This window comes from Pleurodeles waltl, chromosome 5 (assembly GCF_031143425.1).
Source record: "Pleurodeles waltl isolate 20211129_DDA chromosome 5, aPleWal1.hap1.20221129, whole genome shotgun sequence".
Lineage (NCBI taxonomy): Eukaryota > Metazoa > Chordata > Amphibia > Caudata > Salamandridae > Pleurodeles > Pleurodeles waltl.
The window spans coordinates 1,038,860,647-1,038,885,582 of NC_090444.1; the positions used below are offsets into that span (position 1 = coordinate 1,038,860,647).

Consider the following 24,936-nt stretch of genomic DNA (forward strand, 5'->3'; position numbering starts at 1 on the left):
TGGGAGTATCCCTGAAAGACTGGACCTGCTCCTCTTGGACCCTAGGACAATAAAGTGGACTCCAAGGGTCATTTGGCTCACCTCCTGTGTGACTACAGGGAGACAAGCTGCAATAAGCCTTTTTCTGGAAGTGCACATCTGACCAGTGGCAACTGGACCTGAGGAACCTAGCTTTTGGGTTCTGTCCAACAAACCCCAAAGTGGAATTTTGTGTTAGAAAATAGGATAATTAATTACCCCTAACACCTTGGAATTCATCCCATGGTGTGAAGGTCATTTTGCAGTTTTTACTGCTCCTTGCAGCCAGGATTTACCTAACGGTGACTGATGGACAGTGAAAACTGGCAATTTGATTCCCCCCTCCAAATTGGGCATACAGTCGAAAGGCCAAACCTTCAATGGCCCTTACTCCATCAGGCTGTTAGGAGTAGTCTCTGTCCCTGACATACTCAGGGGCCCCCCAATTGTTAATTAGGTGGGCGGATCTTCAGGTTAGCAGGGAGGGAACTCCAACCTTTTGCAACAAAGTTACCTCTCCATCAAACCCACGGAGGTCCCAAGGCCCTTAGAAAAGTACTCTTGTGGTTGGTTGGGACATCAAAGACTAAGGGCCTGATTTAGAGTTTGGCAGATATCCTGTCTACCGAAATATGAATCCCATAGGATATGGTGGGATTTATATTTCGGCAGACAGGTTATCTGTCACCGTAGAGATGTAGTAACCCCTTTCCCAAACTCTAAATCAGGCCCTAAGTCAGATGGTCAAATCTCTGATGGATGGTCTATTCAGGACCATCAACTATCATTGGCGCTTTGTGCATTCTAGTGCTATTGTTACTTAATAATTAAAAAATTCATATCTCCGGCTACCCATGTTGGATTTTTGACATTTTGTTTGTTAAATTGTACTCTATTTTTCTAGCTCTGTTTGGAAATGTTATTGCTTGGTGTTTTGACGTTGTACTTGTTTTGGTACTGCATAAATTCTTTACACATTACCCTAAGTTAAGCCTGTATGCTCTGTGCCATAGCTGCCTGGGGTTGAGCTCAGGTTAATTTAGTGGCTTTAAGGATTCACCTGACAAGAGTTTTGATTATTCATTGAAATGGGCAGTCCCCAACCACAAATATTTTTTAATTTCTTACAGTGAACATATGGCAGTTAAGTAAGAGACTGGTTCAGCCAATGCATCACACTTTGTTCCAAACCTTCCCGTCCCCAAAATACATATTTTACAACATTTTGAAAAAATAAATACCACTGGAGTTTCTGGGCTTGAAAATGGAGAACCCTCATACGACTGATTTTCTTTTCCAAATGAGTCATCATTTTTGTGGTGTGCAAATTTTTGCTTCAGAGCACTAGCAATTAGTGCAGCTGGGTCTGAAAGTGAATTCTGTTTTTTCTCCTTCTTCATAATGGGAGTCCCACCTGGCGACCTATGAGAGAGAATACATTTTTTATTTCTTTATTTTTTTTTTTTGCATTCTTATAAAGCACACTCAACCACAAGATATAAGCACACATGTACATCTGAACAGAGATGTGGGACATCATTACAAGCACCAAGAACATACTGACAACGTGCAACCAATAGAATAACAATAGACTAGGCATCAGTTCATGACATCATAGCATTACCAGAAGATGGATAAGAAGAGTAAGAGAAACAAAGGCTGTCCAAGGAGGGAACAGACTGGAAACTAGGTGGCAGAGAAATGGAAGCCAAGAAAGAGAGGAAGACTTGGTGTGAATGGAAGGATTTAAAAGGGGGAGCTAGAGATGTGGGAAAATGAGATGGAGACTGACCAAGAGGATATATTTACGGTACCAAAAGCTAAACAGATATACACTGAAGAGGGTGGAGGAGAGGGACAGGCTATGATGGAAGAAAATATATTAAAAAGGGGGTTTGAGATGGGCAACAAAGTGACGGAAAAAGAAATAGATTGGGGGGGGGGGGGGGGGAGGGGGAATGAAGGTAAACTGAGAAAGGAGACTAGAACCCTCTGGGTGGATGCCGATCCCTGAGCTCCCACTTGGATGGGTGCGGTGAAGCAAAGAATGTCGGGTGAATGACAGACTGCCTGATATGAAGAGGTCACAAGCTGTGGGAGAAATGCCACCTTACGCAGCACTAGTTTGTCCGTATTAAGGTAGTACACAGTTGTTGGACAGGTAATACCTGTAACCACTCATGTGAGGAGCTACTGTGCTCAATATGAAGGACACGGTCTTCAGGGTTCCCAATTGTGGAGAGGAGCTATGCATAGGTTCAGAGGGAGTGTACATTAATAATGTGACAACCACATTCAGGTCCCACTGTGGCACCACTAAAGGTTTTGGTGGAAACCAGTAGGTCAGCCCTTTAAGAAAAGAGGTGATTTAACTTGGGACTGCTGACCAGACAGCCTTAAAAAGTGTGGTAAGGCTGACAAACACCCAATAACAGCAGCCACAGCAAGCCCATACTGGGCTTTACTGGGGGGAGGAACAGTAAAAAAAATAGACAACTGGCTTTGTAGAAGTTGGATATGCCTAGGAGAACACCAAACAACAAACTTCTCCCAGTCTCCAGCAAAGATGGCATTAGCGATCTAAGAAGGTCGGAGGCAGTTAACTATCACTGCTCATTCGCCAAGCATGGAGGTGTAAGTCACTCAGACTGGAGTGCAGGGCCATGCTCTGCTGCTGTGACAGGAAGTCCTCCCAAAGTGGCAGCCAAATCAAGGGGCAAATGCTCACTTGCTCACTGTCAGACATTCTGGATAACTCACTCTCCTGACCCTGTTGAATGACCAGGGAGAAGCCCAGGTAACTCAGCCAGTTCCAGAGATGCGGAGGTCCCAAGCACAGGAGTACCACATGGCAGCGGTATTGTCTATGAGGACATGTATTCATTTTCCCTTGATACATGTGGGGAAAGCTTTTAGTGTCAAGTGAAATGTACATACCTAGCAAACTGATATAAAGGCAGGTCTCCGCCGGAGGCAAGAGTCCTCTTATGTTCACCTCTCCAACCCAGCAACAATGTATTGTCACTGTTAGCTCTGTGTGGGGCAGGGGTCTGCCATTGGACAAATTGTGGTCTAGTAGCCACCATGGCAGATCCTTTGCAGTCGCCTCCCATACTCAGTCAGGTTCCCCTTGTGTTGAGTCCACTGAGACTTCAGATTCCACTAACGGCATGTGCTACCTGGTTTGGTCCTCTGGCAGGAATCAGGGAGCCAAAAAGAATCAGACGATCTCACTGAGTCCCGAATCAAGGAGTGAAACATCAGGACCATAGCATGAATGTCCCAGACCCACTGAGGCAGGGGAAAGGCTTGGAACAGCACTGTACCCAGCATGGCTCCAATGAATGAGAGCCTCTTAAAGTAGTCAGCTGTGACTTTGGCACATTGATAGCAAACCCCAAAGATGCTAGCAGGTTGGCGTCATCTGGAGGTGGACCATGACTGACGCAAGCATGTCTTTAGCAACCAGTCGTCGTGGTATCGGAAAACTGTTATTCCCAATTTCCAAAGAAGTGCACCAACCACCACCATCACTTTTGTAGACACCTGGGGGGGTGCTGGTTAAACCAGAGGGGAGCATTGGAAACTGAAAGTGCTTGCAGCCTACCTGAAACCACAAGTAAGGCATTTGGGACTTTAGGATAGGTATGTGAAAATAGGTGCTATGCAAGTCCAATGCCACCATTCAGTCAACTTGATCCAGGGCAAGCCGAACTTTGGTAAGGGTGAGCACCTTAAACTCCTCATTTTTGAGGCAGAAGTTCAGAGGGCAAAGATCTAAAATAGGACACAGTCAGCTGTCCTTTTTTGGTACATGAAATAACGGGAACAGCAACCAGTCCCTATTTCTGATATCGGCACCCTCTCTATATCTCCATTGTACAAGAGAGATTCTGGACTTCCTTTTCTCAGATGGACGTGCGGTCCTCTGGAAGTTGTTGTGGTGAAAGTGGCATATTTAGAAGGGTGGACAGGTAAGGCAGGGCAATTTGAAGCATCCATTTGTCTGGTGTAATGCTTTGCCATTCATGGAGGTAATAACTTGTGGATCTTATTCAATTGGGCGCTGAAGCAACATGCTGGTACCAACTGCCCTATCCCAACAGTCTGTAGTATCCAACCCAGACCTGAAGACATACGAAAACAAGTTACTTACCTGTAACTACAGTTATCCAGGTTAACTACAGTTTTCTTATCCAGTATTGGATCTTTCATAAATTCACATGCTTGAATCTGAATAGACAGCAGTATGGTTGATAAACACTGTATCCAGCGTGGGTGGAGGGTGCGAGCATGAATACCCTCTGTCTGAAATATCAATAATAATAATAATAATAATAATAATAGTAAACTCGTACATTTCTGAACGTGAGTTACGAAAGAATACAGATACTTTAAGTATGTGCATATGTATAGTAAATTTCATGCTGTAAATATCGATATATATATATATATATATAGATATACAGGGAGTGCAGAATTATTAGGCAAGTTGTATTTTTGAGGATTATTTTTATTATTGAACAACAACCATGTTCTCAATGAACCCAAAAAACTCATTAATATCAAAGCTGAATATTTTTGGAAGTAGTTTTTAGTTTGTTTTTAGTTTTAGCTATGTTAGGGGGATATCTGTGTGTGCAGGTGACTATTACTGTGCATAATTATTAGGCAACTTAACAAAAAACAAATATATACCCATTTCAATTATTTATTATTACCAGTGAAACCAATATAACATCTCAACATTCACAAATATACATTTCTGACATTCAAAAACAAAACAAAAACAAATCAGTGCCCAATATAGCCACCTTTCTTTGCAAGGACACTCAAAAGCCTGCCATCCATGGATTCTGTCAGTGTTTTGATCTGTTCACCATCAACATTGCGTGCAGCAGCAACCACAGCCTCCCAGACACTGTTCAGAGAGGTGTACTGTTTTCCCTCCTTGTAAATCTCACATTTGATGATGGACCACAGGTTCTCAATGGGGTTCAGATCAGGTGAACAAGGAGGCCATGTCATTAGATTTCCTTCTTTTATACCCTTTCTTGCCAGCCACGCTGTGGAGTACTTGGACGCGTGTGATGGAGCATTGCCCTGCATGAAAATCATGTTTTTCTTGAAGGATGCAGACTTCTTCCTGTACCACTGCTTGAAGAAGGTGTCTTCCAGGAACTGGCAGTAGGACTGGGAGTTGAGCTTGACTCCATCCTCAACCCGAAAAGGCCCCACAAGCTCATCTTTGATGATACCAGCCCAAACCAGTACTCCACCTCCACCTTGCTGGCGTCTGAGTCGGACTGGAGCTCTCTGCCCTTTACCAATCCAGCCACGGGCCCATCCATCTGGCCCATCAAGACTCACTCTCATTTCATCAGTCCATAAAACCTTAGAAAAATCAGTCTTGAGATATTTCTTGTCCCAGTCTTGACGTTTCAGCTTGTGTGTCTTGTTCAGTGGTGGTCGTCTTTCAGCCTTTCTTACCTTGGCCATGTCTCTGAGTATTGCACACCTTGTGCTTTTGGGCACTCCAGTGATGTTGCAGCTCTGAAATATGGCCAAACTGGTGGCAAGTGGCATCGTGGCAGCTGCACGCTTGACTTTTCTCAGTTCATGGGCAGTTATTTTGCGCCTTGGTTTTTCCACACGCTTCTTGCGACCCTGTTGACTATTTTGAATGAAACGCTTGATTGTTCGATGATCACGCTTCAGAAGCTTTGCAATTTTAAGAGTGCTGCATCCCTCTGCAAGATATCTCACTATTTTTTACTTTTCTGAGCCTGTCAAGTCCTTCTTTTGACCCATTTTGCCAAAGGAAAGGAAGTTGCCTAATAATTATGCACACCTGATATAGGGTGTAGATGTCATTAGACCACACCCCTTCTCATTACAGAGATGCACATCACCTAATATGCTTAATTGGTAGTAGGCTTTCGAGCCTATACAGCTTGGAGTAAGACAACATGCATACAGAGGATGATGTGGTCAAAATACTCATTTGCCTAATAATTCTGCACTCCCTGTGTGTGTATATATATATATATATATATATATATATATATATATATATATATATATATATATATATATATATATATATATATATACACACACATATCCACAAATACATACATACACCTTACATATTCACATGGAAGCATAATAGAAACTTGGTTATTTGCATCTCAAGCCATATGACTATAACTAAGGAAAAAGGTCTCACCTTAATGAAAGAGATGGCGTAACACAGCTTGCCCTACTAGAGAGTCTGTTCTTTATGATGACTCCAGACAATAGTGCTGCGTAAAGGAGTGCGTAGTTTTCCATGTCGCAGCCTGGCAAATTTTATCAAGGGCAATACCTTGAAACAAAGCAGCCGATGTGGAGACTGCTCTTGTGGAGTGGGCTCTCGGAAGCCTAGTCAAGGGTTTTCCTGCCTTGGTGTGACAAAATTGGATTGTTGAAGAAATCCATCGGGCTATAGTGGCCTTGGTTACTCCTGTTCCCTGACGTCCCAGAGAATAAGATAGTAGGAGTTGGTCTGATTTTCTGATGTGCTTGGTACTTTGCAGGTAAAATTTTAGGCATTGTTTGATGTCCAAAGAGTGGAGAGTTCTCTCTGCTATCGTAGTAGGGTTTGGAAAAAAGATTCGTAGAATAACGGGTTCATTGAGGTGGAACGAAGATGGAACTTTGGGAATATATTTGGGATTGGTTCGGAGCATAACGAAGTCCTCAGAGAAAACTGAAAAGGGTTCTTTAGTAGTGAACGCCTGTATATCACTGACTCTCCTGGTAGAGGTGAGAGCGAGCAAGGTTGACACTTTCCAGGTGATGTACTTGAGTTCCGCCCTATGAAGGGGCTCAAAAGGAGCTTTCATGAGTTGGGAGAGAACAATATTAAGGTGCCACTCTGGCGGAGGTAAGCGTACCGGAGGAAAGGTGCAGAACAGTCCTTTCATAAACTGTTTGATGACTCTGGTTGAACCAATAGACGGCATGTCAGCCGATCGTCTGTAAGAGGCTATAGCTGCTAGGTGAATCTTGACTGATGCATGGGAAAGACCATCCTTGGAGAGGGAGAGCAGGTAAGAAAGAATTTGCTCAGGATTAATTTGAAATGGGTGAAAATTGTTCTGAGAACACCAAACACAGAATCTCTTCCATTTTAGTTTGTATGTCTTGTTCGTGCTCTCTGCTCGTGCTTTTGATAATATGAGCCTACATTCTTGATCGATGTTCATATCTTGGAACTCTCTGTGCTCAGGATCCAAGCATGCAAATGCAGTGAAGTTGGGTCGGGATGTAAGATGAGACCCTGATTCTTCGTTAGAAGATTGTGGTTGCAAGGGAGGCGGACTGGATTGGCTACTGACCGGAGGAGGAGCTCCGTGTACCAGTACTGCCTCGGCCACTTGGGGGCTATGAGAATGATCTTGCAGCATTCGTCTTCATTTTCCTGAGGAGCCTGGGAATCAGTGGAATGGGGGGGAAGGTGTATGCAAAGATCCCGGACCATCTTATCAAAAGAGCATTTCCCCACGACCCCAGGAGTGGGTATCGACTGGCGTAAAACTGGAATTTGGCGTTCAGATTGGTGGCGAACAAGTCTAGGATCGGCCGACCCCATCGTTGGAAGATGTCCTCGAGTATGGTCTGGTTGAGTTCCCACTCGTGACAGTTGTCGTCTGTCCTGCTGAGAGAGTCCGCTAGAGCATTGTTGACCGCCGCCAGGTGCTCTGCCCTGAGGCGGACGTTGTTCAGTGTGAGCCAGTTCCAGAGAGACTGAGCTTCTCTTGAGAGGGAGAGGGATCTTGTTCCTCCCTGCTTGTTGATGTAGAACATGCTTGTTGTGTTGTCTGTTCTGACTAACACTAATGATCCTGCGATGCGCGGCAGAAAAGCTTTGACCGTGAGATGAATCGCCTTCAGCTCTAACAGATTTATGTGCATCTCTTTTTGGAGCTTGGACCATCTGCCTTGAATGCGCATGTCCTGTAAGTGGCCTCCCCATCCTTCCAAGGAGGCGTCCGTGGTGATGACGAAATCTGCTATTGGTGCCAGAAAAGTTAGACCGTGGGAGAGGTGGTTGATGTGAGACCACCATTCTAACGCCTGCCGAATCTTTGGTGTGATAGTTATTAAGTCGTCGAAGGATCCTTGCGACTGGGTCCATTGAAGCTGCAGTTCTTCTTGCAGCGGCCTCATTTTGAGTCTTGCTAGCGGTACTAGGACTATGGCTGAGGAAATCATGCCCAGAAGCGATTTGAATAGTCGTACTGAAACGAACTTTCTTGCGGAGATTGTGACAGCCAATTGGGCCAGCTTCTGCTGCCTTGCTAGGGTAAGATATGCCTTGTTTTGGATAGTGTCTAATTCTGCTCCCAGGAAAACTCTCCTGCGTGCGGGAAGCACGACTGACTTCTGTAGGTTCACTGTTAGACCCAAACTGTTGAATAGTTTTAGGCAGGCGTCTGTGGCTTTTGAGGCTAGTAGAGATGACGGAGCTTTTATGAGCCAGTCGTCCAGGTATGGGAACACCTGGAAACCCTTGCTTCTGAGGGAGGCTGCGACTGGGGCAAGGCATTTCGTGAAGATTCTCAGAGCTGATCTGAGGCCAAATGGTAGGACTCTGAACTGATAATGGGCACCGGCTACTGTAAAACTGAGATATTTGCGATGTTTTTGGTGTATTGGAACGTGGAAGTAGGCGTCCTGGAGATCTAAAGTTGTCATAAAATCTCCAGGATTCAAGAGGTGCAAGATATCTGACAGTGTGATCATTCTGAAGGATTGTTTCCGAAGGAACTTGTTGAGTTTCCTGAGGTCTAGTATAGGACGCCACTCTCCTGACTTCTTCCTTATGAGGAAAAACCGGGAGTAGAATCCGAGACCCTGTTGTTGCAGAGGAACTGTCTCTATAGCCCCTTTGGCCAGAAGGCTGAAGACTTCCGCTTGAAGCAGACAAAGATGGAGAGAGCTGCCTGATGTTGGTGGGTGAAGCGGTGGCTTTTGTGTGAATTCCAGGGTATGACATGACCTCTTGTCACTATATCCAGCACCCATTTGTCTGATGTTATTTTCTTCCACTCTTGGATGAAGTTGGAAATGTTTGCTCCTATTTGCTGATGTTGTGGGCATTGGGGGAGCATAGCCGGTGCCTGTAGAAGATCATTGCTTTCTGGGTTGATCTCTGGATTACGAACCCTGCCTTCGTCTACCTCCCTGTCTGGTATAGGAGGCAGTCGATGATTGCCTGTACTGCTGGTGGTATGAAGGCCTGTACTGGGATTACTGGCATTGTCTATGGAAGGAACCTCGAAATGAGATGAAACCTCTCCCTCTAGCCCCTCGAAAGGGCTGCTTCCGGTACTGCAGGGTACCCAGGGACTTGGCGGTGTCTGTGTCCGTCTTAATGGCTTGAAGTGCGTCATCCACATGTTTGCCAAATAAAGATTCCCCATCGTAAGGCATGTCTAGAATTCGGGACTGCACTTCTGGTCTAAAAGATGTGGCCTTGAGCCAACCTTGTCGTCGTAAGATAGCGGCACCCGCTAGTTGGCGGAAACCAGTAGAGGCTATGTCAAGAGCGCAGTCGATAATTTCTTCCGACGTACGCTCACCTTCCTGTAGGATCTTTCGTACCTCTTCTTGTTTATTTTCCGGGATGAGATCCAGGAAAGGTTGCATGTCGGACCACATTTGGCGGTCATATCGGCCTAAAATCGCTAACGAATTTGCTGCTCTGACAGTGATTGCAGACATGGAGGAGAATCTCTTGCCTATATTGTCCAGTCTGCGACCTTCCTTGTCTGGAGGAGTGGAGATAGGCGTTGATGGATTTTTGGAGCGTCTTTGAGCAGCCTGTGAGATGACCGAGTCAGGCTTTGGATGGCCAGTAAGGCATGCCGGAGAATCCTGGGTTGCCTTGTATTTTTTATCCAGTTTTTGTGGAACTGGAGGAACCGTAGCCGTATTTCGCATAATCTTTGTGCCCTCGCTCCATATGTAATCAATAATCGGAATGGCCCGTACCGACTTCCGTGATTGCTCCTTGAAATCATGTAGGAAACATTCCGATTGGGAGACAGATGTTGGGAGGTGGAAACGTACTGCGGCTCCGTCCATAAGATTATGGAAACCACCTATGTCCTCAGGCGGAGAATCAGAGGGGTGAGGAGGTGGTGGAGAAGGAGTGGGGGCCAAGTAATAGTCCCATTCCTCGGTAGGATGTTGTGGAGTGGAAATTTCTCCTTCTTCTTGCTCTTCTTCCCCTGAAGTGGAACCTTCATCTCTGGGGGGTGCAGCTAACACCGAGTGCGATGTTGATCTTGGAGTAGCTGGAGGAGGAGGAGCATTAACTGGCGTCACCGTAGAGACCGGCGCTGGTGGTTGATCTTCCGCTGGGAACCTTCTCCTATAATCCTGAAGCATGGATTGTAAATCCTGGATTAAGGAGGAAGGCATTTGTACGATATCTCTGTGTTGAGGCTCTCGTGTTTCGTAGTATTGCTCCTGATGAGAGTAGTATGGTTGGTACTGTTCATACTCATCCTCTTCATCCTCATCTTGGTATTTGACATGGAGCTGCGAGGGGGCTATGTGCATCTCCGAAAGGACCTTCGTCCAATTCCTCCCAGTCAAGAAGATGACTGGGTAGTAAAGCCAACACCTTGTTTGGAGATGTGTCGGTTGGATAAATGTCCTGTGCCGGTAGAGTACTGATCCTGACCATGGCTCGGAGATCTGGAGACCTGGAAGAGGTAGGAGTGGCCTCAACCTGTCTACTAGGCACCACTGCTGTCGATGGCGTGAAAGTTGATGCAGCCGTGGATGGTACAGATTTTTCCGTCGACCGTGGTCTCGCCGACGATGGTCTCGCCGACGATAGTGTTGTTGACGATAGTGTCGTCGACGGTAGTTTCTTTGACTGTTTCCCCGTCGATGGCGAAAGCGCCGATGACAATGGCGTCGCTGACGTTATAGTCGACGGGGCAGTCGTCGACGGTGCCGATGGAGTCTTGAGAGAGGGGATCGGATCCCTTACCGTCGATGTTAAGGTCGTCGACGCTGACGACGGTCTCGTCGACGATGTAGTGGAGACGGTAGTTGTAGGTACCGTCGTCGTCGTCACGGTCATCGACGGTGTTGTCGTCGTCGATTTAATTTTTAGAGTCAGTTTTCCAGAAGAGGAAGGCTCTAAGGAAGGAGATAGATGGTAGGACTCCTTCTTTTGAAGAGGAGAGGAAGGCTCAGAGGAGACTGAAGTCTGTAAGCCCTTCCCATGATGTGATTTCTGCCTCTTCCTGGATTTTTCTATTTGGCCTAGGTCCTCAGATCTGGACCTTTTGTGTGGCCTCTCTGACCCACTCTCCTCACCTGAAGTACAGGATTTGGCCTGTAACCATGTCAGGAGCCTGCCCTCACGGTCTCGGAGGGTCTTTGTGGAGAAGGTGCGACATATCTTGCAGTCCTTAACCTGATGTGTGGGTAGAGACAGTACAAACAGTCTTTATGTGGGTCATCCACATGGAGCCTTTTTTTCCCACAGGTCTTGCAAGGGCGGAAAAGGCCTTTTCTAGAAGAATCTGACATATTTTCAACTCTTTTGAGAGAAAAATTCTGAAGTAGAAGAAAAAACTGAGCAGAGCTCAGGGAGACTCCCTTCACACGACATGCGGTAGAAAATCTGAGGAAGGGAGCTTCTCTGGAGAAGGTTCTAGAGGGTGCTGGTGCCTGATTGGACAGCAGGCAGGTTTGGGTCTTCTCCCAAAAGGACATGGATAGGCTATGTGAGCAAGTGCTGGCTCCATTATAGCCTATGGCAAAAACAAATTATTCATTATTTATTGCTATTTTATGTACTGTGGGACTCCCGCTTCGACGACGGGAATGATTCAAGCATGTGAATTTATGAAAGATCCAATACTGGATAATTCGCAGTATCTTGGCCATTTTGTATTATTTGTTCTAAATTGGCAAAGAGGTCATCAGGGACTGACTGCAGGCAATATCGCGCCCACCATCTAACACAATGCATGTGATTATTGACTCAAGAGAAAACTCTAGTTTTCAGATATGAGCGTAGAGCTGGCAGTGTAGAACATCCTTTTTCCAAAAGCCTCCATTCACTTGGATTCTCTGTCTGGTGGTATAGTTGCAAATGAATTAGGATTCCATCTACTTGAGAAGCGTGTACTACAAGACTCTCTGGTATAGGATGCCAAAGGATGAAAGATTATTCTCACTGAGCCCATCTATGCCGCCTCTCAATATGCCTGTTAACAGGGGGGTCAAGATCCTAGTTTTGCTCAAGTGTCCAATAAGGTGTCTGTGATGGCCTTGTTAAAGGGGAGGAGCTGCTCTTAGGGAGTCTGCCTGGGCTGCAGAGTTTTGTTATTACGTTAGATATGACCACCACTGAGGCCAGTTAGAGGTTGAAAACCTCTGTATCCCCTCTGATAACCATGGCAAAGATGCCAACTCGTCTGTGGAAGGGTCAGGTGGGGAGGTGAGGCCAGCGTCAGGAGATGTGTCCAGGCCATTGACATCTTGGAGATCCAAAAATAAATGCTCCTCGTCATACAACTGGGGCTCATCATCTCTTTTGCAATCATCACAGGTTTTCAAGGTCTGAGAACTATTGTAGTAAAGAAAGCATCCTTTCCAAGTCTGAACGAGGCTGAAGTAGCGGAGCTACAAGTTTGATAGAGGTTGCAGTGGATTTACTTCCGACACCAATAGGAAATCAGTTCTTCATCCAGCCACAAAGCAGACAAACATGAAGGAAACCAGTGAAAATCTTGACGCTGGTTGAGGAGTCATAGCGGGCAGTTCTAGAATGGGGGCGGAAAGGAAAATGGGGTTGAGAGGCAAAGTCAGGGATGGAGTCCACTGGGATAACCTGACTGGAGGCCTCCGCCGACCCTTGGGGCACAGAGAAGCGTACCAAAAATATGCAATATGGCCTCTTCGAAGGACTGGATCTGTTGCGTTGTTGCTGACAGAGCTGGAAATATGGGCTGGATTAGGACAAGTTAAGAGATCGTTTCCCTGGTGGGAGATCAGGACTGAGTGCGTAAGTCACTCTGACGTCCGCTTGGCGAGGAAGAGAAAGGTAGCGAGTCACTCTTCTACTTCTTAAGTTTCTTCTTTGACTTTGACTTACTTAATGATTTGGAGTGGGATCAAGACTGTTCTAGAGAAAAAGCCTTGAGAACAAGAACGTGTCAGTGTTCTCCACTTAGACCAAGACCGGGTCTTAGTGCTTGACAACATAGTTTGGCATAGTTGTTTCATATCACTTTCGCATTCATAAAACCACATTCGCCACACAACTTCGAGTCGTGTGAGGAACCCAGACATGAGATCTTTGCAGGGCCTGAAACCTGTATTTTCAAGGGGAGATTAACCTTGCACATTTATAATAGAAAAGCTTTTTTCAAGTGACAGAATCCAGGGAGTGAGCTCCGAGTCCGTGTCAAAAGATGTGGAAAGAAAGCAACAGATATGACGCACAGGAGGTGGTTATATGTGGCACTGATGTCACTTCTGAGGTGGGGTGGACTTCACATGGAGCAACACACAATGCCATCTACTGGCGTGTGAGGGAACTGCTAAGAAAAAAAATCTCCAGATCCAGTCCAGTGTGTGAGGGGTACTCTCCAGGTAGGTGAGTAATCTGCTTTTGGAAGTATCCTTCAGAAAAACGGAATTAAATAAAACTTAACAGGATTAGGAAAATGTAAAGTATCAAAAAGGTTCAGACAGAAAAATTGAGTCAAAAATTGCACTGCATAAAGACAAAGTTTACAAAAAAGTAGAAAAGCCTTATTGCAAAATACACTTGAATTTGGAGAAAAGTTTATTGTTATGTTTCTTATTTTGAGGGATACAACATGAATGTATTACGATATGGTTAAGAGTTCGAATTGGTTTAAGAGTGAGGGAAGGTGTATGGGAAGTTGAATAGGTTAGAGGTGAAGTAAGGGTTATGGTGGAATTGCGTTAAGGGTTAGCACTGGAGTTAAATATAGGTTAGGTGTAGGGCTAAGGGTACGGCAAGAGTACTGGAAAGTCTAAGTGACTGTGTAAAACAATAAAACCCCCCCCCCAAAAAAAAAAGATAGGGTCGCATGGGAGTGCATAGGGGAAGTACACGGTATATACCCAAAAATGGCAGCGATAACATGGTCCAAGATGGAAAAAGTTTAGTGTTAAGGAAGCAGTGAGGGTTAATGTGAGCCTCTGTAAAATTCACACAATATTAACTACTTGTACAGGGTTTTTTTTCTAGGAAGACATGTTTGAAGAGGCTCTTTTTTACCTCTACATTTTGCGCAAATATTAACCACAATTTTTCCCTATATATATATATACAAATATATATATATACACACATACATACAGACGAGAGAGAGCGAGAGATAGATAGATATTGTTTACAAATCAACTGCAATGTTGAAGTAAATGTTTTATCTATTTGAATGCCAAAGGACCATAAAGACTGGGTATGTAGGAAAATACATCTGAGCATTACCCCTGCATTCTTCACCTTCATGTGGCCTTTCATGCTTATAATCAAGAGAAGTGGTGTTAATACAGAAATGCATTTCAAAAGTTTATCTTGTAAGGGTGCCATGCAAGTAGAAACTGGCAGAGGCAAAATCCTGGGCTTTGTTGGTAACAAGAGAATGCTGATTTTGAGATGCTCTTATATAGCATCGATTCAGACAACCAGTTCAACACACTCTACAAACTGAACTGTCTTTTGGCACAATAGCAGGAGTCATAATGATCCATGTTACGGAATCATTTTAGTGACATTGGGAAGGTAAAAAGCAGAGCCACTGCCAACAGGAATTAAGATTTTACAGTTTTGCTGGAGTGTGCATCAGGTACCTTTAACTCACTGAGCTGCATAACATTTGGTAATGTCATATCCAATAGTAGAGATTAGGAGCTAGAAAGGCCACCTGGCTCTAAGTCAATGCTAACATCTTCCACTGGTACCTCAACCAGTGATTTCTCCCGAGTGCTCCTTAGCAGATTGAGCTCCAGCATTGTTTGGCTAATGATTATCAAGAAAATGTAAAGAGTACATTTCATCAGTGTTCAAATAAATAAGAGCTACACCTACCAATATTACCAAGCATAAGCAAAACGAACCTTTCTACAGCACGCAGTCGAATTTTATTCAAATCCTTGAGAACATCCATCATGCTAGGCATACTTTCAACACTATCCTTCCAAGGGTCATTGGTTGTGGGATGATTGTTATTAGCTGCACGGCGTTTTTTTATAAGGCTAATGACTGAATTGCTGACATCTGTACTTGCTGGTAGTGGAGGAGGTGGGAGCGGAGGTGGTGGTGGTGGAGGGGGTGCTGGATGCATTTTAGGCTGATGCAATGAAGTAGAGAGAGGCGTTGAGGTCCGTCCTTGGAATGTGTGGACATCGGAAGGGCTGTCAAGGACACTAACTGCTGCAACACCTGGATAATAATGGAGATGTAACAAGATGAATAGCTCAGTCACCAAAAAGTCATAACAACTTCTGTTTGTCTACAATGTGAGGGCTGAAACTGAACCATCTGAGTGATCAATGATAAGAATAAGAAATGTACATACTATATTACATTTCATGCACTTGCACTCCTCCCACGAATCAGTATACCAACTTAATTTTCAGCCTCAAGTTTCATTTTCAGAACACTAACATTTTCAATGTTACGGTTTGCTTCTTTATTTATGTACACCTTATTAATCTGTTAATATTATGAACATTTTCTAAGCATACACAGACATCCTGAATAGGTATTGCCAACCCCTGGTGTCCCTGGACCACAGGTTAAGAACCACTAGCTTAAGGTATTCCAAAAACATAGATTTATTCAACAATGCACATACTTGAGAGACTAGCTTTATCACTATCACCATTTTATAAGCCTCCCAACACTTTATTTGGTTCAAGCAACACATTCTAACATCAAAGATTGACCAAACTTGAATCTGCAGGTCTTTGAAACTAGAGGAAAGGGCCCAATGGGAAACCTTGGCCAACATTTACTGGTATCAGATCTCTAACCTGAAGTGGAGTAGTAGTAGGAATAGTGTGAAACAGCAATTATTGGCAAATAAAGAAACAGACACTTAAAATGTTTGCACCAAAATCAAGCTAACATCTGCAAAGATGCTCCGCTCGCAATATTTCTCAATGCTTTCATGGCAGCATTCAGGAATATATAATCACTGGAAAGGCAGAGTTAAAAGTGTGTCATCTACCCGGTCAAATACAAATAGTTCTCAAGAAGATCTCACCATAATGAGAGCTCCTACTAAGGGTCCTTCTTCGCTACCTAAAACAGACGTTCAGAGGAGATCACTACGGGTTGAAAATGCACCTCTTCAAAACCACAGAATAACTTGTTGCTACAGAACTTTCATGAAGATCTCAGTATGACTTGTGCCACTACCATGTTAATCATGTAGCTCTTCCCTGCCCTTATCAGCTCACACCTGTAAAAGCACTTAAACAAAGGCATGGCAGCAAAAGTCTTAATTAAGAAACGATAAAAATTAAACAAGAGATAACCATCCAGAAAAGGATTTTTGCTGCAAAAGCAGAGCTCCATCACTTTGAGGCAACCAGAAGATGAAAGCCTACAAGGACAGTAGGTTCTGAAAATCTAAATGAACAAAGACCACAGAAAGATGCACAAAGAAGACATTTAATAAGTAAATATTCATCTGAAGCACCACTTCTCCATAATGGTGCTTCAACTGCATGTCTGTAACACGTTGCCCAGCTTTGAAATTAATGAAACAAGTACAAAAACATAGAGGCTTGTACTACATACACTGGATGATCAGTCACATAGAGACCTGTTGAATAAATTCTACACAAAGACACCAAATACTTACAAGTTTTCCTAGCAGTCCTACGCGTGCTAAAGGCTGCCACAAACAGAAGGGAACTTACAAATCTGCGTCCCCAATTAAATCAGAAATCTTAAGAAAGGATCTAAATTGTAACCTTACACAGCAAGGCTGGAAAAATCCACTCGACCACTCGCAGTGGCGGGTCTTATTTGTTCAGGCCAAGCTATTTTTTCCATACTTACTCCTCCCTTCTTGCGAGCTGACACTAAATAGGTGTTCTGTTCAGTTCATAAGCGGAGGGGCAATAAAAGATGCCTTTAATTCTTGTTCTTATGTCACATTTGCTCTATGTTCACAGATCGAGGACAAAAGTCAGTTTTTATTACAATTAATTTTCCTTCTGACTGCAGAGTTCCAGGACTCTGTAAGGTGAACTGTGTGACCTACTGCTTAGAATGTAAAATAAAAGGATATAGGGTGTCAGGTTATTCCTTACACACAGCATTTAAATGACAAAGTCAACTGTGCAAACATTCCAAAATATATTTCAGCAGTTGTGAAAGCCCTTTTTTAATAATTATGTGTGATTAAAAAATATTTTATTAGAATGAAAACAAATCAGAATACTTTACATGTTGATGTGCAAAGGATATGTTTTCTGAAACCAAATTTTCACAGATTGTTAATACACTATATAGTTTTAGCAGTAAAGCTGCAAGTTAGTGGAGAGTTTTTTTTGGATATTTCTTGGAAAGTTACTGTGTGTAGGTGACAATATGTTACCACATCATGGTTTAGTAATAAATTTATTAGATTTTAGTGTTTAAACAAACTGAGAAACCCTCCTGCCCTGATGGCAATGTTGTTAGTAAACTAAAAGAAGTCCTAGGTTATGTGGGCTAGACCTCATGGGTATGTGGGTTAGATTCTTGTGATGCATGCTGCAAACTTTAGTCTACCTAATAAAAAAATAAAAAAGAGTTTTGTTTGTAAATGCTGAGCTCACATATTTGAAGGTGCAATCATATCTGAGAATTAAGAAAAGGCGACTCAGTAAACTATTTGCCTAGGATCACACAATTTGAAACACGTTTATGGGTCAAGTATATTATAGTTAGGTCACGTAGATTATTTAAGTTACTCGACCTGAAGGTCTAGTAACATTTTTATGATTTTTCGAGCCCTGCACAGGATTATATTTACAGACAGAAAACAATATCAGGTTCAGAGGGGGGACCAATTGTTAACTCTTTAACAGTTTTGATTTTCTCCAGATCTGTTATTATATTTGATTCACCAAAATAACAGCTCCATAAATAAATAAAAACATACATCAACACATATCCATCCAGGCCAACTTGCAAGAGGTCAATGCAAAGACACTACTTGAGCCCAGGAGAGAGCCACATTCAGGCACACTTACTATCTCTTTGCTCTTGAACTGCAACTATGGCAGCAATCTGAGCCCGAAGCCTGGCCAGCTCCTCCTCAAGAGCTGCAATTTTCTGAATGGTTTCATTATTTTGTGGAAAATGTTCTCCTGCTTGCACTGTCCCATCTGGAGAGGATGATATGGTGGACATCTCAGTAGGCCTTGAACACTGGACTGGTTTGACAGCAATACTTGTAGGAATGTCATTCCTGTAGGACGGATACATTTAACAAAAAGGAAAAGGAAGAAGTGAGTGAAAGAACAGAATTAGCTGGTGCTGTTACGCAAAGTAAACGCTTAGTTAATTCTATTGTGTTTCATCCACAAACCACCTTAGATCGTTGTCCATTCGAATCATCCTCTCAATTTGCTGTGGGATAGTGTATGTGTGCTTAAAAAAAAAATAACACTAAACCAAAATCAGTGCACATCAAGAAATGCATGTCCCTCTCACATTACTAATTACAAGGTCAATAGCCATAGCTGAGCTAGTGATGGAAGATGAGGGAACTGGGTCAATGGGTTAAGACGGCAATGACAGCATGGAAGTGAACATATGAGTACGAATAATTTGCTGCAACCTTTAACAGAAGCCAATATTTGGGCCCTTGGATAAACTGTGGGGTAGGGAATCAGAAAAGCATAGAAAGGATGGGCGGTGCAAACAAATATGCAACGAAGAATATGAGATTCACACGTGGGTAAAGCGGGAAAAGGGGAAGATCAGTAGCAGTTGTGCTATGATGGAGAGTGACCTACGAGGACAAAAATAAAACTTGCCAATTTCACAATACACAATTGTAAAGGGATTTTAAAACAATGCTATCGTCTCCAGCATCCAAACGTCCAGGTAGGGCTAACCTACTGACAAAACATACTATGATGATCATCATTAGGCAAATACTGATAGTGACTAGTGAAAGAAAACATTTTCCTGACCAGAAGAAGATAAAAAAAATGTTTGTCTCAGCTTGAATTGTACATTTTTTGCTGCAGATGAAAGGCCTTCCCCAGGTCACTCAATTGCAGATATGGACATCATCTTCACAAAATTCTCATCTGTTTAATACCAGAGTGCATTCATAACCGCTGAAAGTTGACAAGTTAACTTTGCAACGTGTCTACCAATGAAGTGCACTCAGTATGTGGTGTGTTAGTAACTTTTGAACTACTTGAGGACTAGGACTTATTTTCCATCATCAGACTTTGGGCCAGAACAAGAGAGTGAAAGGCAGGAAAGGGTAAAGGAGGAAAAGAAAATTGAAGAATAGTGATTAAGGAAAAAAGCAAAGCTAAAAAAAGAACCAGCAAAAGTGTGTGATACAGAATCTGGTGGTGTATGAAAGAGGCATGAGGTGGAATCAAGAATTTAGGCTAGATATTTGGTAAGCCGGACATTGTAGGGCTGGTGGCGGTCTTCGAGGAGAAACTTTGGTCCCCAGCACTTATTATTTTATAAACTAAGCACTGCAGCAAGCATTTTGTAGATTGTCAGTAGGGACAAAGACAATGAGTGGATGAAGTTCACAACTGAGTGCGACAGAACCTCTGTGTTGACAGGCGTGTAAGAAGATCACTATGCACATAATAAGTGTAAAAGGCCCTATATGCAGTGTATGGGGAAAATTTGTATGCAAATTGTACATGGAAGAGAAAGCAATAGGTGCCGATTAACACCATGCTACCCCAACTTTATCTCGTTCCTGGAAGCCTACATTTGCCGTTGGGTCACCCATCGCAGCTATAGGCCTCACTTTCAATACAATGCACACTGCTTTGTAGAAAAAGTGTCAACATCAATGGTCATTGTAAGAAGCTGGCTCTTTATACAGTATACCAAAATGAGGAATACTGTGCAAAGAGTCCAGGGGTTCCCATACTAAGGTGCTCTCTTCGGGGTTAGTGTGGTCGAGCAGCCTTAGGCTCCTCAGAGAGGAGTGTTAGACACTTGCTGAATGCACACAGTTAATGAATGATACATATAACTAAATAAGGAGACCCATGCTAATTAATAAAAATAGCACTGATCTTTATATAATTTTAGGTACCAAGATCATCACGTAGGTACGTTCCAAGTTCTGAATTTTTACAGGTTTGAAAAATCAACACTTAGTGCAATTTCTGAAGCGGTAATGTTATCCTATGCATATACTCCATACAGGTACTTTACAGAGATTTACACAACCAATCTTCTAGAGGTATGGTAAGAATAAGGCAAGGTCCAAGGCAGCACCAACAGGTCACTTAGGGAGGCACTGGGGAGTCACGTTGGGTGCCCTAATATTATCTCATGGGAAAAGGAACATATACTGCGTTCGGGCACTTAGCAACGACTTTCAGGACTGTTCTTCTGGAGTTAAGGTAAGTACAGGGCAAGGTTCAAGGCAGCACCAACCGGTCACTTCTGGAGCAAATGGGGAATCCGGGTGCAGAGGTGCTTTTCAGCATTGAGTGTCCTAATGTAAACCCAAGGAGAACGGTCCTGTTAGAAAGATGCTGCAAGCTGGGACTGGGGGGACCAGTCTGGCTGAACCAACAAGGGGGCACAGGTCTCACAATTCTCCGGAATGTAGGGATATCTTTTGTCCTCTTCTATTCTGGCTGGGGGGGGCAGGGCGTAGAGGTGTACTGAGGCGTTGGGTTTATGACACTGGGGCACTCGCGGTAGAGTGGGGCCTGCACAAAGAGGTTTCAGGCCATGTCAGGAAGTCCACAGTTGACAAACCCCAGGAGGGATTTGTCTCAGGAGGGTCGCTGGCACTGTTGGCCCACTTGAACTCAGGCTAGGGGGCACAGGTGCAGTAGTGCTTTCCGGTGTCGGGTTTTGGTGGTCCAGAGTCCTCGCAGTTCTTCTGGGGTGCCTGCAGGGATGAAGCTCTGTTACTCCACAGCGGTTCCTGGACAAGTTGACTTTGGCACAACTGCTGAGGACAGCAGGCAGGCAAGCGGGCCAGGGGCCAATTCAGCTGCTGGTCTTCTTTTCTTCCTTTTTCAACTCTTCAGGGTCAGTCTCTTTCAGGTCAGCAGGATCTGATTTTCTGGGGCCAGGAGCTCCCCTAAATACCAAATTTAGAGGTGTTAGGGGAGTGTATGGTAGTAGCCAATGGGAGGACTGTGGTAGCATTCTCAGCAACCCATGATGAAATCCATTTTTTGATCTCTACTGGAGAAGGATAAAATCCAGAAATATGTGTGTCTAGAGATGTACAGCACTTTCTGCACCAACTCTGGTGAAAAGAAGCTAATATTCAAGTAAACGCAAACTATGTACTGCATTTACCACAATGCACAGGGGTGAACTTTGCTGTGATGTGAGGCACTGTGCGCCTATCCCCCTTCTGTTTAAAATGGTTCCCTTGAGCCAACAAGCTGACGCACTTTTGGAGATGCACCTGTGCACCAGTGAGAGGTACTAAGACCTGAGAGGACTGTGGCAGCATTCTCAGCAACCCTTGATGAAATCCATTTTTTGATCTCTACTGGAGAAGGATAAAATCCAGAAACATGTGTCTAGAGATGTACAGCACTATCCGTACCAACTCTGGTGAAAAACCTATAGCTAATATTAAACTAAGCACACACTTTATAATGCATATACCACAATGCAAAGGGGCAAACTGTGCTGTGATGTGAGGCAGTGTGCTTCCCAACCCCCTTCGAGACAATGGGTTACTTACCCCTGGGGTCACTTTGTCCCCATATGACCACTTCCTGTGTGAAGTGGGCAATACCCTGTCCCAGAGTCCCTATTTCTGCAATCAGCAAGATAGCAGACTTTCAAATTTGGTGTCTACATCAGGCAGCTCATCTTAGGGGTTGAACTGACCTGAGGGGTAGACACACGCCTCTCTGACTAATAATTTTCCCACCTGTCCATGTACCAAATGGGCCTTGGGTGATAGGGGGCAGCATGTCCTCCCCTGGAGAGGGGGGGGGGGGGGAGACGGAATCAGATCTGCATACTAGGGGTGTTGACCTCTTTGAAGTTCCCTGTCTTGGAATGCAGATTTGAAAGTCATCCTGTTGGGAGGGGTATGTTAACAACCCTGCCAGAGCAGGCTATGTTCCTGACTGCCAGAGAGCGGAGGCTCTCACCCCTGGGGGACAGAAACATGTCTGTTGGTGGCAGGCTGGCCAAAACTAGTCGGCCAGTACAACAGCAGCTGTAATTTTTCAGGGGCCACTTCTAAGGTGCCCTTTGGGTGCATGTATTGATAAATCCATAACTGAAATTGGTGCAGGTTTATTAATACGAGATGTTTGATACCAAACATACCTGGTTTCACTGAAGCCATCATATAGCAATAACTCATATTGGCCAGTGTCCAGGACATGTACTCAAAATGGCTTCCTTGACCACTTACTACGTCTAAGAATCAACAAAGATCTAGCAGGGGCATATCTGCTCTTCTGCTCTTTCCAATATGCCCACAAATGTAACATTGCCTTATGGATGGAAGGCCTGCTGTAGGAGTGACTTCCATATATTGCATGCATTTGTAGTGGGCATGGGACACAGGCTGTGTGTCATTTTGTGTTTTCACTTTTAGCTGCACCAAGACACTCAGCCTGCAATGGCAGTCTGCATGAGCTAAGTAAGGAATCCCTGGGGGTGGCACAATACATGCTGCAGTCCTTTGGGGCCCTCTTAGGTATCCATGCCCTAGGCAGGGACGGACAGGGGTGCCAAGGGCTTTGGCAATTTGGGATAAATTATACAGTTTTAGGGAAATAGATCTGGCGCTGGGGACCCGGTTAGCAGGAACCTAATGCACTTTCAGTCAAATTTGCATCAGTTACCAGGCAAAATGAGGGCATCCCTGTCAAAAAGGGACACTTTCCCACACTCATAAAAACGGCCCCATACAAAACATATTAATACTGATAGACCCCTTCTTTGAGCTCACCATGAAGACCCTTAAACAGCTCTGTGATGTCACTGTAGGTAACAATACTACAACCACAGCAAGCCCCAGCACTAATGCCAGGGGGAAGTACAATATTAAGGGAAGGCATTGGCTACTGTGACCAGGTAATCAATATCAATCAAGCACTAACTTCGCCACCATATATACAGGTGTTAGCAAGTACACAGAAGGGGCACCGATGACCTTTTGAACCATAGCTAACCCAACTGCCAACATCAAGATCATCCTTCATAAACACAATGCATGTTCTGCAAAACGCAGTTGCATGTTAAAACTTCTTGGTTAGTGTACGGTGCATGAAGAAGGATTAACTATATAGCCACTCAACAACATTCTCAGGCAGTCACAGGAAAAGCTATCTCAAACTATAGTGCATCAGCCAGCCTGAGCCAATAATACTCGCACTGCAACCCAGCAGCAATCAGTCAATTAAATTACATGCAATCCCACCCTTAAGAGGAAAGCATGGCAGAATGATAAGATGCTACTGTATCTGAACACACCTGTGAGACAGACAGCTAACAGTAATACTCAGGGAAGTACAAAACATCTCCAAGGGTGGGGTACCTCCAATGCAATGATTCCATCAGACACCCCAAAAATATTGGGACCGTGATTTCAAAATGCAGTCTTCTAGCACCTAAAACAGTATGCCACATAAGACCCAGGAAAGCAGCAGGAGGCCATAACTGTCAGACGACCACACTAATAACACCAGCTCCACAAGCAGAGACAACTCAGTGACAGTACAAGCAAAGGGCACAACATGAAGAAAGATTGCGCTGATAAGGTGTCAGGCTATCCCCCAGTGTGTACAGGGTGGAAGTGCGCACTTCCCCCAATGGTTAGGAAGTGGCGATAACCAGCAGATTCGTGACCTGCTGCAGCAGGCCAGTGTGTGTGCACTTGAACAATAGCGTTTTACTGTGGTGCTGAGTCTGTCACTGCAGGCCACTGCGTATGAACTTGCACAATGGTGTTCAATAAAGTTCTAAGCCTGCCATTGCATCCCAGCTGTGCACACTTGCACAATGGGGTTTTCATATATATTGAGACTGGCCAAGCTGGCTAATATGTGCACACTCTCACAGTGGTGTTTTCATATATACAGACCTGGCAGCCCTTGCCAATGTGTGCACAATTGGACAACAGATTCTTCACCCATATACTGAGCCTGAAACAGCTAGCCAATATGTGCACACTTGCCAAGGTGTGCACACTTGCACACTGGTGTTTTTATATATACTGAGCCTGTCACAGCAGGCGTGTATGTGGGCACTTGCTCCCTTTTGGTGATCCTAAACTTGTGTCCAGCCTGCGCCTGCAGGTTTGTGCGTGCACCTGGGCACATGTGCCCAGGGAGTGCATAATACCCATGTGTTTTCTCACTGCCCACGAGAGCTGCTCTGCCTATAGGTTAACATGGGAGGAAGTGCATAATTAATCCTGGCTACAATAGTGGATTGGAGTGGAGCAGCCCCATGATGTTTACTTTCATCGGATTCACAATGACAAACCCCTTCCCATGGTAAAAGTGGTTTTGTCAATGATACCCTAGAAATGCCACTTCTAGAAAGTGGGCCTTCGATGTTCTAAAAACTTTGTGTGCCTTTTAATTCAGCTTCATTCCACTGGAAGCAGGGGGGAAGCACATCTGTACATTCCCCAGGTG

At 44.2% G+C, this 24,936-nt stretch overlaps 1 protein-coding gene across 5 annotated transcripts in view; it reads right to left on the bottom strand.

Moving 5' to 3' along the window:
• Positions 1–24,936, bottom strand: part of MTFR2 (mitochondrial fission regulator 2) — a 155,369-nt gene that overhangs the window by 22,128 nt on the left and 108,305 nt on the right. For 4 of the 5 annotated variants that reach the window (XM_069235210.1, XM_069235208.1, XM_069235209.1 and 1 more), the window contains 3 exons: positions 18,328–18,545; positions 15,193–15,517; positions 1,260–1,440 (listed from right to left, as the gene is read on the bottom strand). In XM_069235210.1, coding sequence (XP_069091311.1) covers positions 1,260–1,440; positions 15,193–15,517; positions 18,328–18,545 — 724 coding nt within the window. Of the gene's footprint in view, positions 1–1,259; positions 1,441–15,163; positions 15,518–18,327; positions 18,546–24,936 lie in introns of those variants that run through there. The other variant, XM_069235212.1, reaches the window with a different exon arrangement.